Raw genomic sequence first — 12,886 nt, 5'->3', positions numbered from 1 at the left:
TTGAGGTGAGGCTAAAAATATTTATCGTGTGTGAACAATCAGCACAATCACAACAAAGGAGTAGGTGCAATACCTGAAACTCTGGTTTCCCTGGACCAGCCTCTCTGTCACAGAGGAAGGAAATGTGTGTGGATCGCTGCGTGTGCTGCTTGTTGTTGTACCGAGAGCCATTTCTGTAGGTCAACTGGATCATGCCATCATAGTAAGAAAGCCTGGAGTTGAACTCGCCGAGATTCCAAGAGTTTGTGCCACTAGAGAGACCAAACAAAAAATGGTTTGCTCCATCCACAGTGAAATATTATTGGTTCAAAAAAAAAAAAAAAAAAAAATCACACTCCACATAGCTGCATGTTAAACATCAAATATGTTGTGATTGGCTGAGATTCCATTGCTTCATATTACACTTCAAGTGAGGACAATAGAAACCAAAGTGAACCTACCTCTGGTCAACTTGACAAGCTCCTGCACTTTCTGGACACTGTGCGGCCTTAACATTGCCACACACGTTGATGAAGTAGTCATACTTTCCCATGGTCATGTTATAATAACCTCCATTAGATTTCTGAAGAGGGGACAAATCAAACGAAATTCCTGCAAAGAAACAGAAGCACATTTAAAAGCAGCCTTAAAAGAGGGCAAATAAACCCTATAATCCCATAACCACTAAGCCACGCATCCCCACAATATTTTTTATTTATTTATTCATGATTTAACGCCATATTAGCAACAATGGATATATTTATGGCAATATTAATAGTATATAAAAATTCTCATTACAATATCATTTCAATACATTATTTACAATAATATAAAAATTCTTAATCAATATACAAAAACATTTATAAAATAACAACAATAGCAATAATAATAATAATAATATCATATAGTCTTTCAATTTAATTTGTGATAAAAATTCTAGAATTCTTCCAGGAGACCTTTTTAAAAATGTCCATTAATATATTTTCTGAATAAAAACGTTGTCTTCCCTACAATAATAAAGCAAAACGTTTTACAGATAAATTAGATGATATTGTACACTAAAATGATAAAAACTATGGATCAGAAAACATTTTTGTAAAATAAAATAAAATATAAATTATTTCCATTTTAGTTTAGTTTATATTAAAAACTAAACCAAGCTAATAAATAAAATAAATAAATAAATAAATAAATAAATCTTCATATGGTGGAATAATCCAGTATGGGAGAAGACATTATAATGGATAGAGATTTAAAGTTCATGTAACAGTTTTTGCCAATTGTACCATTATAGGTTTTATTAATATTCTGAGTTAGATTTTATTTTTATATTTAATTTTCATTACTATTTAATTTTCAAACTATTCAAAATAAGTTTTGGTAAATGAAATAAAACAAACATATACATATTATATATATATATATATATAACAAAAAATATATTAAAACAAACTTAACATTTTTAACTTATTTATCATTTCTAATTAAGTTTTAATTTTAATTAAATTTTAAGTATTAAAATTACTAAAAACTAAAACTGAAATACAAATAAATTAAAGCTATATAGTAATATTAAAAAAAAAAAAAAAAAGACAAAAGCACATAAGATTACTAAAATGAAAATATAAAAATAAAAGCTAATTCAATATATTAATAAATACTCTAATAGTATATAAATAACACTGTCCAGTACCTGCTTGTGTGTCTTCCACCTTGCAGTCGTTCCCTTCTGTTTTGGAGAGGACGCAGGCCGAAGCAGTGAACCACTCAAACTCATAGATGCAGCCGTCACTGGACACGCTCCTCAGGACTGGAGCGCTCTCAACATCTCCAGGCATACACTTCAGAGTGATGATCGTTCTCACCTTCATGTTCTCTCTGCATACATCTCCGTCAGTGTAAATGAGTCTGATGTCGTCTCCTTCTGTCGCCTTTTGCGGAGAAGACAGGAATTTGCCCAAGTTCATTGTTTTCCCATTTCCTAAGAGAAGAAAAATTGGGTTAGAATGAATCATAAAACTGAAAACATTTATCTATATTTATCCAGGAAGGAGAGGATGTCTAATGGCACACTGACCTACTGCACATATTGCTGCGTCCTCAGGGCAAGAGCTGGCCGCCCCATCCTGGATGATTTTATGACAAACATTGATGTAAAAACGCTTCTTATCAGACGCTGCCTTGGCGTCCACAGCCTCCCAGTTTTGAGATCCTTCCGATTCTGAGAAAACAAACATTTGCAATTAGTCACATAAGGCAATTACTTTTTGAGATGTTTACAGAAACATTCATATTTTAGAGAATGGATTTGAGACTACCAGCCTGAGATCATTTTATATGGCCCATCTAATGCTCATGATTTATACTTTAATTCAGTTTGCAAATAAGTATTTCCACTTACTATACTAGATTATGGTTTGAGCTTTAATGTTACTAATTTCAGTCTGTTCCAATGTCTAATCATGTGACTTGGAAAATAAAATAAAATATAGCTGCAAGCAACGATGACGGGCCAAAGCCCGGCGCCACCGCCACCAGCATGTGTTTTTCAAACAACCCAAAATAGCCGACTTCCTGTTGGGTAGAGCTAATAACATACAGAGCAGAAGTTGTTCGACCCAATCAGATCTTTATGTGTACAGAGTTTCATAAATATGCATGCTTTGGCACGGCCCTAATGGCCGCGGATTCTGACTTGTGTGCAAATTTTAAATTTTAAATATTTAAGTTAATTTTTGTTAAGGGCCCCAAAAACCATGAACAAAAAGTATAAAGAATAATCCATAGAAAAACAATAGAGCCTTCGCCCTTTCATGGCTTGGGATAAAATAAAATAAAAAAATATTACTTGTAGTACTTTTACTCAGCAAGGATGCATTAAATTGACCAAAAGTGACATTTATAATGTTATAAAAGATTTATATTTCAAATAAATTATGTTCATTTGAACTCTCTATTCATCAAAAAAAAGTATCATGGTTTCTAATATTAAGCAGCACAACTGTTTTCAACATTGATAAGAAAATATTTCTTGAGCATCAAATCAGAATTTTAGAAGGATTTCTGAAGGACCAAGTGAAGACTAGAGTAATGGCGGGTGAAAAATACAAAAAAAAAAATATTCAAATAGAAATTGGTTATTTTAATTTATAACGATATTTCACAATAGTACTGTTTTTAATTGACTGTATTTTTAAATAAATGCAGCTTTGGTGAGCATAAGGCTTCTTTTAAAAACAGTACAAAAAATCTTACCAACCTTAATCTTTTGAACAGTAGTTTAATGTGTTTACTAACATTTAAATAACTTAAATAAATAAATAAAATTTATAAAGCCACAGATTTTTCTTGATCAATCATTGCTGTCATTTCCCAGTACACAAGTAATCTCATCTCTACCTGGGTAGCGTGTTAAAGGTGACAGATCATAACGCTTCTTGTGGTCTGTTACTTGACACAGCAAGTCTTCCTTCTCCTTCACGCATGCGTATGCGGTTTGCCAGTCAAAGTAATACGTGCAGTCAGATTCTCCAGTAAAAACCGGCACGCCATTCCCTGAAAACCACAAGCCTGCTGTGAGCGGAACATTTTGAAAGACAAATTTTGGATATGCAACAAGGTCATCTAGGTCACGTTGTTGCAGTTCCTTCCTTTTGGTTCTCAGCCATTCAAACTTCCTCAATCAGACAGTGTTAAAACAGAGGTCTCATCAGCACTTGACTTCACGAGTCACTATGAGGTGACTCACCAGCAGTTGCATTGCACTCAAAATTAATAATGGTCATGCGCTGGAATCCAGTGCTGCATCTGCTGCCATCTGGGTAGATTAGCGTGAGATCACCATCTGAATATCTTAAGATAAAAAAGAAAAGGGTTAAGACTGCTCTTCAGTTTAAATTCTGCACTGCATTTAAGGGTTATGTAAATAAGTAACAAATAAAACGCGAGTAAAACCGAACCTCAGTGTTTGGTTCTGGTATCTCCCAGCAATCTTCTTCACATCCCCGGTTTCTTTGAATTGGCAGGCGGATATGAAACCTTTGTCATCATCACACTGACCAGCACTGGTCCCCCCGCACACGTTCAGATAGAAGAAATAGGTGTCCTGGCCATTTTTGGCCTCAGCCATATAGGGTTTGTCTGTAGCTAAAATATGAAAAAGCATTATAAGTGATAAATAAGTACTTGATCACATCAGCGATGAACCACAACAGCATGTGTTTGTCGTTCGTAGGTCATCTTTGCTTAATTTTTCAATATTTATTTGTTGAGTTCAAATATCAACAGCGTTTCTTAGAAATCACTTACAGCACCTTTAAAGACCATATCAAATCCATCACTCCTTCATTCTTTCCACAGAAACATTCACGCCATTCGCCTCTTTCTAAACTATCAGAGTAACTCACAGCTGTGTGTCAGGTGACTCAGGTCGATGGAGATGTCGTGCTGATCACTGGTAAGTTTGCAGTTGTGACTCTCCAGGTAATCTCTGTGGCAGGCGTACTCCGTCACCCACTCGATTTCATACCGACAGTTTGAGTTGCTGATCATCTTAGGGTTGCTTCCCTGATAAACCATTGAGAAAACTGTGAGGACACTGAGTATAATAGGTATAATTAGATGAAACACTAGGCATCTTCTTACCGCCTGCCTTGTAGAGGGACAAATAAATGTAATCGTCATTGCTGGAGTGTGGCCATCACAGAGGTCTGGATTCTGGACTCCCTCGTACCGCAGCCTTAGTCTGAAAAGAGAACATGCTCCTGTTTTCAACACTGATAATAATGAGAAATGTTTCTTGAGCAGCAAATTAACATATTAGAATGATTTCTGAAGGATCATGTGACACTGAAATCTGAATGATGCTGAAAATTCAGCTTTGATTTGTAAATAAAATTTATTTAAAAAATATGTATGTATAATTTTTTTAACAGCAGTGTAAAAGCATCAGCTTTACAAATTAACTAATAAATTATCCCATACTTGTCATTGGAGAGCAACTCAAGCTGGTGAACAGGCTGACCCATGTTGAAGGATTTTTTTCCGGAGACGAGACAGGCGGCAGATCCCTCAGGACAGATGCTTCCAGCAAGGTCTGGACAGACACACATTATCCAAGTTATCTGAATTGCACTTTTAGATGATTTGCTTGTTTAAATAAGAACCTGCTCACTCACTTTACCGATTGTTTGGTTTAAAGCAGCTATATAATCAAAATGTTTGTTGACTGGGCTCCAAACTGTGTCCCAATACTGCTATGGATAGATATAATAAAAAGATTTTCACATTAACTCACTTAGACTTCTGCATATATTAATGTAGAAATCACTGTCAACATCTGGGTCGTCAACCAGGTAGCCGTCTGACAGTTTTATCAGTGGGTTGAGGTCATGCTTCTTTCCATCCGAGTCAAAGACATAGCAGGGGACCTTTAAAAATGCATTGAGTGGTGAATGGACAACTTTTTTTTCTTTCATTCTTTCATACTTTAATTCTTTATGCAAACTATGCATAATTCCAGGTTTATTTAGAAGTTTGAAAAATGATTTGTTCAAGCATGATGAGTTTAATTGATTCTTTTCCCACACGGAGAACTAATAAAACAGCTGAACACACACATTTAAACATTCACATCTCCAACTGAAATGTCAGCACATCTCATCATCTTTACTCACCTCCTTATGTGGTCTAAATTTATCACGTCTGCAGGCAACATACGTCCTCCATTCAAAGTAATGCACACACTCAGAGACGGTGACAAACTCAGGCGTGCCCTTTGAAGAAAACAAAATGTTTGCATCAGGGTTATTATAGTAAACTAAAACTATTAAAAACATTTCTACTAATTGAAAAAAATTATATATTTATATATATATATATTTTAGTTGAAAACAAACTAAAAAAAAAAGAGAAATGTTGGCAATACACCTTGGCAATAAACTGAAATAACACTGTGTCCTAACCAGATGTGATGCGATAAGATTCCAGCGACAAGCAATTTGACTGTGGAAGCACTAAAATTATTAACTGGAAATAAATAAAAGCTAAAACAAACTAAAATAAAACTGAAATAAAAATAATTTAAACCTAAATAGCAATATTTAAAAAAATAAATAAAATAAATAGACAAAAGCACATAAAAAAAAAAACTAAAGAATTAAGTTAACATGAAGACTATAGATAAAAAATAAAAGCCAATTTAAAATATTAATAAAACTATAACAAAACTAAAATAAAAACTAAAATAACACTGGTTTGCATATAAATAATGTTATTGTCTATTATAATAATTTTAAATAATGATATAAAAAATTATTTAAATATAAAATTAATCTAATTTAGCATTACAACAGCTTTCATTTTTTTTGCACTAAGAAGAAAATATGCACTAAGAAAGAAAATCTATATTTAGGGGCAAATCTCAGCACAAACAAACAAACAAGCAAACAATAATTAAAAGTCTAATGACAGTAATAGCAGGCCAAACTAATCAAGACATTTATGCATCCATTAAAAGCCAAATTTGAGTAACTTCAGCCTCATCTACTTTCACTTTGCTTCATTATTTTATCAGTTTTTCCATCTATGTCATTTCTTCCTGCGTAGCAAGAAGGTGGAAAGAAAAAAAAAACAGCTTTGCAAATGTCACAGTCTGTTCACAGACACCTCTGACTAACAGCGCATGCTGCGCAGGAAAGCTCACCATTGTTTTGCCGCATTGAAAGGTGATGCTGCTCTGAATGTTGCTGCTCTTGTCGTTGCATTTCCTTGAGCTGTTAAAATCAAGCACAGCAGGCGAGACCTTCCGCAAGGAGAGCTCACCTATGGAGAAAAAAAACCTTGTTTGATAGCAGAAGTGTGTCTGCACAGCAATAAGACACTGAGGATTTTGTTATACTGAAATTGTTTTTCAGCAAGCTGGTAACATAATACAATTATTAAAATAACTGCGGTAAAATGACACTCTTTATATGCAGTTTATATGCACTTTAGTAATAGAAATAAAATCAAAAGTAATTTGTCAAATCACAGTTGAGTCAAGCACAAGAACAACAGCCACACAAAACTGCTCGTTCAAACCCAAGTCAACTAAACGTTATCAGCACAAACAAATCAATCAGTAAAAGCCTCCGTGTCACCCAACAAGATAAAAATATTACATCATGTGATCTGGAGAGTTTGAGCAAACATCTAGCAGTGCACCACCCATGGGAACAAACAGCATGAGAAGATAACCTAATAAATGCAAAAACGTTACAGACGGTTCCATAAACATGTCGACTAGAGTCGGATAAACTATGGCTTAAATTTTAGGCCACTTGAGAACATTTAACATGCCATGTGTGGAGAAAGCAATAATAATAATAATAATGAATCAAGAAGAATAATCTAAATGGTCATGCATGATACCAGAAATGCAAGGTCATGTCGAACACATTGCATTATGGGATACACTGCTCATGCATATTTCATATTTTGGCAATTGTATCATATCATCAAGGTATTCCATGCATTTTAAAATAAAATGCATATTGCACACAGTATCCACACAGCATAAGTAAGTATTGTGCATAAAATGTATTATAATAAATATTCTATTCTGAATATCTAGAATGGTAAAATTGTAAAAGGAAAAAAAAAAAAAAAAAAAAAAAAAGACTAAAATAAATAAATAAATTATTGATATCAGTAAATAAATATAAATAAATGACATTTATATAACTAAAAAAATAATGCCGGGTGCCGGTGTTTGACATGCGTTTGACCAATCAACATACACTTAAGTCATTGATAGTTCCAATAGTGCTGGTTTAGACCCTACTCTGAATTAGGAGCTAATTTAGTTCCCCCAAAAGGAGTTCCTAGAACTAAAATCGTTCCTAGTTCCTGCAGTGCGAACACTGCAAAATCCGGGTACTTCAGCCAATAGTTCTAGTAACTATGAAAAGGTTCCTCCGGTGCGAAAGCCCCTATAGTATAACTATTTGTCAATGTCTTGCTCTGGAGGCAGGCATATGCAAATGTATTTGCCCGTGTAAAACCAATGGCTCAGTGAGGCCTGCATTCAAAGCAATGACATTTCCTCTCTAAAGATCCATAAAGGTACTACAGTTCATGTGAGTTCAGTGGTTCTACCTTAATATTATAAAGCGACGAGAATATTTTTGTGTGCCAAAAAAAACAAAATAACAACTTTCAACAATATAGTGATGGGCCGATTTCAAAACACTGCTTCGGAGCTTTACAAATTGAATCAGTGACTCGGAGCGCCAAAGTCACGTGATTTCAGCAGTTTAGCCATTTGATAGGAGATCCGAATCACTGATTCGATTCGTAAAGCTCTGAAGCAGTGTTTTTAAAACAGCCCATCACTATATTGTTGAGAAGTCATTATTTTGTTTTTTTGGCACACAAAAAGTATTCTCGTCACTTTATAATATTAAGGTAGAGCCACTGAACTCACATGAACTGTTTTAAATATGTTTTTAGTACCTTTATGGATCTTGAGAGAGGAAATGTCATTGCTTCGAATGCAGACCTCACTGAGCCATCGGATTTAATCAAAAATAGCTTAATTTGTGTTCCGAAGACGAATGAAGGTCTTACGGGTGTAGAACGACATGAGGGTGAGTAATAAATGACATTATTTTCATTTTTGGGTGAACTAACCCTTTAACGGTACAAAGACCTCTTGTATGTCAAAAATATCAAGGCAAATTTGATTTCTCATGTCATGATGGGGGTCCTTCACACAAGGATGATCATATTTGGAAGTCCGCAGCATCTAAAAGACTAATACTTCAGACCTTTAAGAGGTCACAAAAATAGCTCATGTGATACGACTTGCGCTTCATGATTTATAATACGTGGTGGAGCCTGAAATTTTTAATTACTGCTATTTAAATACTGTCACTTACTTACAAAAAAAGGGATTTTTCTTATTGTCATATTCTACTAGTGCACCTGCTACTAGATAACTTTGACCTACTTACTGTGGAACACAAATATACGACTGCAGGAACACGAGATAAAGAACACCAAGATATGTCACTGAGCAGCATACACACTTAAATGAATGCAAACGCTTTTAGATGCGTTGACACTATTGTGTGAGCCACACATTAAAGAGCCGGAAAGCCCCATAACGGATGCAAACCAACCACTAAAGCGCGTGACACAGAGGATCAGTACAACTAGAATGACTAAAGTAAGCAAACACTATATAAATAGATATTACATAATGATGTTTGTATGCTTTTACTGTGGTACAAAATAAACTTATATACTAAATGTAACAGGGCTTAAAGTGAATATACTGAACATATATGGTACACAGATTCAATCAGCATGTTTAACATCTGTATGCATGTTGTCTTATTTTGTTATATGGTATGTGATACAGTATCTATGGTCTGACAACAAATGAAATGGATTCCTCTCATTTAAATCTTGGGCTAACAGAATCAGACTCAAATCACTATTGGTCAGGGTATTCATTTGATAGGTTTGTGCCATATGGAGGTCAGCTGACTAGTTGGATAAGGCCAAACAAACAAGCGCTCCGTCTGTGCTCTGTCACGCAGCTCTTGCTTACTTACTTACAAGAGTAAGGTTATATTGCATGTGCTATAAAAGCCTTTATGAGGTTATAGGGTTGTTATCTAATGCAAAGGCAGAAAATGAGAACTATTTAGCATACTTCCTTTAAAGAGTTTCAGTGTTTAACATGAATATCCAGACTAAGCAAAAATCTATCATTTCTTTTTTGTCCAACTGAGTGTTTGGGGTGAGGTGAATCAATAGGAAATGGTATCAATCACATGACATAAGTTTGTGGTCAGTAACATTTTTTTGATAACACTTACAATAAGGTCTCATTTGTTAACATCAGTTAATGTATTAACATGAAATAACAATGAACAATACATTTGTTACAGTATTTATTAGTCTTTGATAATATTATTTAATAAAAATAAAAAGTCAACCATTGTTCATGTTAGTTCACAGTGCATTAAATAATGTTAACAAATACAACTTGAGTTGTATTTATTATATTGAGTTGTATGTATGAGTAAATGTTAAAATGAACATTAAGATTAATAAATGCTGTAGAAGTATTGTTCATTCTTAATTCATGTTAACTAATAAAACCTTATTGTAAAGTGTTACCATTTTTTACAATAGTTAATACTAATACTTTTATTCATAAAGGATAATTAAACTGATCAAAAGTGACAGTAAAAACACTTATAATTTGTAAATATTTCTATATCAATTAAATGATGTTCTTTTGAAGGATCATGTGACACTGAAGACTGGAACAATGATGCTGAAAATTCAGCTTTGCATCACAAGAATAATTGACATTGTACATTTGAAGTGGATCAAAACCTTTCATCAAAGTTGTCCTAAAACTTTGATCCACTTCAAATGTTGTCTACTGTATATTAAAATGGTTGTTTTAAATTATAAAATATATTTAACAATATTACTGTATTTTTGATTAAATAAATGCAGCCTTAATGAGCACAAGATACTTCTTTTGAGAATATTTTGAAATCTTAGTCAATCATTTGAATGGTAGTGTGTAAGTAATTATATTTTGCATAAAGAATATAACCTCTATTTTAGTACCATTAAGATTGAAAAACAGATTAACGAGGATTGGGAAAATCTGTTTTCTTACACAGGTCTTGGATCAGTGCTACTCTCACAGATGGTGTCACTGTCCATCTTAATCAAACAATCGTTAAATTGTCTTATTAACATACAGTAGAAATGGTAATCATTATCCCATGCCAGAAAACAGAATATTCACAATAGGCCTGATAAAAATGAACATTATTAAATGTATGCTATACTATTTAAAAAGAGTAAAACGAGTACTATAAAAAGTGTTTTTATGCTTTTATTTTATGAACATTTCTGTTGCAGTTTGGCTGTGCATCGTGTAATCTTGGCACATTGATGCATTGCACTTACCCACTGACTGGTGCTGGCCATTCGTAAGGTTGTGGGCACAGACCGTGCTTCCTTTTCCACATTCTGTGTCTGGAGATGAATCACAAAGCTTCAAAGAGTATTTCACATTGCTGTCCTGGTCGATGGCCTCCCATATGTAACTTCATATATAAACACACACACACACACACACACACACACACACACACAAAGAGAAAAACAATTTCAATTGAATCAATTTGCAAGATCAGAATTTATTTCAGTTACAGGACATCATCCAGTCATAAAACAAGCTGAATGTCTAAATGAATGCATTTCTTAGTCTCAGGTGAGACAAAGTATCTCCTATGGTTCTGATTAGGTCCAGGTACCTTGATGCACCCAGGCTAAAGAAGGGCCATAACTATCACTCAAACTGTACAAAAGCAGTGATCTCACCCTACTAGATAATATTTAAACGCATGAATTTCTTTCTTAACAAGTGTTTATATGTTATCCATCAGGGTTTGCCAGCAATGATCAGCATTAAGAGTGGTTGTTTATTTAAGATCTCACCTGCACAGATCGTGGTACCATGGGCTGTCATCCGACCCCACTGCTGATGAGACACACTGAAGCAGTATGAAACTAGAAATAACAATAGCAACGATTCCGCAAACACGAATACGACCCATATTTTAAGCAAGGAAATAAATTAGTGCGCACAGTCCGACATGATACAGCAGTCCCTTCTGGTTACTGATCATTACCCGTGTAGCAGGAACCACTCACAGTCACATGACGGCATGACATGTGGTACATGTCACGTGGTTGGCTACGCTCGAATTAGTAGAATGTCAGCAACGTGGAAACAATGTCCAAAATAGGCGTGGTTTAGCGGCCCAGAACTTTTTTTTTTTATCCCTTCTTGGTAAGGCTTGTTCGAGTTAAAATTAATTGGATCAAGCACTGTCTTTATAAATAACCTTCCATGGTTCTTTATTCCCAATCTAATTTTTAAAGAATGTGGTGGTCTTGATTTTCTACTTGCCTGTGATTTTAAATGTACTAAACTCCCAATTAAGTTGTCTAATTTTCACAAACAAGCTTTTAATGCCTGGAAATTAGTCTACAAACATAATTTCTCTCCCCATTCCTGTGTAATATGGAATAATCAATATATATTATTCAAAAACAAAACCATCTTTTGGAATGATTGGTTTAACAAAGGGTTAATTTTTGTTACAGACTTGATAAATCAGTCAGGTGACTTATATAATTATACTGATTTTATTAATTATCTTGGGACAAATGTATCTTTTAAAGAATATTTAAAACTCATTCATTGTATCTCTTCGAAACTACTCTATCTTATAAAAACCGAAAAGATGTATAATCCTGTAATTGGTTCTCTTCCTGCTCTGACTGTTTTTCATTTATTTGTAACATGAGCAATGGCAAAATTTCAACAAATATATTTCACTCATTGTAACGATTTACCAGAAACAAGTATTCTATAGAAACGTGTAAAAGTTCAGGTTTGTGTAAATCATTCATTTATAAATTGATTACATTGCTGCTCAATGGATGACATGGCTGTTTGAGCCGCCACGCGCCCCCTCGTGGACGATATTTTGTGTCATATGAAACATTTAAAGCTTAGTGAAATGTGCCTTCCAATATTTGCCAATGAGTCATCGTTACAAAAGATATCTGAGTATGTCCTGTTTAGCCAAGTACACTATATTACACAGAGAACAATAAAACATAAATGAAGCCTGTGATGTGTATATGTAGCTAAAATCACCATTAATAGTATAGATGCACTGACTGTAATAGCTATAACAGTGTGTAATAACCTTGTCACTACAGTCAGGATGGCCGAGCGGTCTAAGGCGCTGCGTTCAGGTCGCAGTCTCCTCTGGAGGCGTGGGTTCGAATCCCACTTCTGACAACAACCTTTTTC

General features: G+C 34.3%; 1 protein-coding gene and 1 non-coding gene across 2 annotated transcripts in view; one reads left to right on the top strand and one right to left on the bottom strand.

The window, feature by feature from the left end:
• Positions 1–11,733, bottom strand: part of igf2r (insulin-like growth factor 2 receptor) — a 35,373-nt gene extending 23,640 nt beyond the window's left edge. The window contains exons 1-15 of the mRNA XM_051876066.1: positions 11,497–11,733; positions 10,963–11,102; positions 6,683–6,801; positions 5,655–5,753; positions 5,276–5,408; positions 4,963–5,074; positions 4,624–4,723; positions 4,386–4,545; positions 3,939–4,125; positions 3,728–3,831; positions 3,379–3,534; positions 2,057–2,200; positions 1,673–1,960; positions 441–591; positions 74–251 (exon numbers count right to left, since the gene is read on the bottom strand). Coding sequence (XP_051732026.1) covers positions 74–251; positions 441–591; positions 1,673–1,960; positions 2,057–2,200; positions 3,379–3,534; positions 3,728–3,831; positions 3,939–4,125; positions 4,386–4,545; positions 4,624–4,723; positions 4,963–5,074; positions 5,276–5,408; positions 5,655–5,753; positions 6,683–6,801; positions 10,963–11,102; positions 11,497–11,615 — 2,190 coding nt within the window. The 5' untranslated portion in view covers positions 11,616–11,733. The remainder of the gene's footprint in view (positions 1–73; positions 252–440; positions 592–1,672; positions 1,961–2,056; positions 2,201–3,378; positions 3,535–3,727; positions 3,832–3,938; positions 4,126–4,385; positions 4,546–4,623; positions 4,724–4,962; positions 5,075–5,275; positions 5,409–5,654; positions 5,754–6,682; positions 6,802–10,962; positions 11,103–11,496) is intronic.
• A 1,058-nt stretch (positions 11,734–12,791) lies between these two features.
• trnal-cag (transfer RNA leucine (anticodon CAG)) lies at positions 12,792–12,874 on the top strand. Its single transcript has one exon. It is a non-coding gene; the product is annotated as a tRNA-Leu (tRNA).
• Positions 12,875–12,886: the final 12 nt, after the last annotated feature.

This window comes from Ctenopharyngodon idella, chromosome 20 (assembly GCF_019924925.1).
Source record: "Ctenopharyngodon idella isolate HZGC_01 chromosome 20, HZGC01, whole genome shotgun sequence".
Lineage (NCBI taxonomy): Eukaryota > Metazoa > Chordata > Actinopteri > Cypriniformes > Xenocyprididae > Ctenopharyngodon > Ctenopharyngodon idella.
The sequence above is the reverse complement of the archived record's forward strand: the minus strand, read 5'-3'. Positions and strand labels throughout refer to the sequence as shown.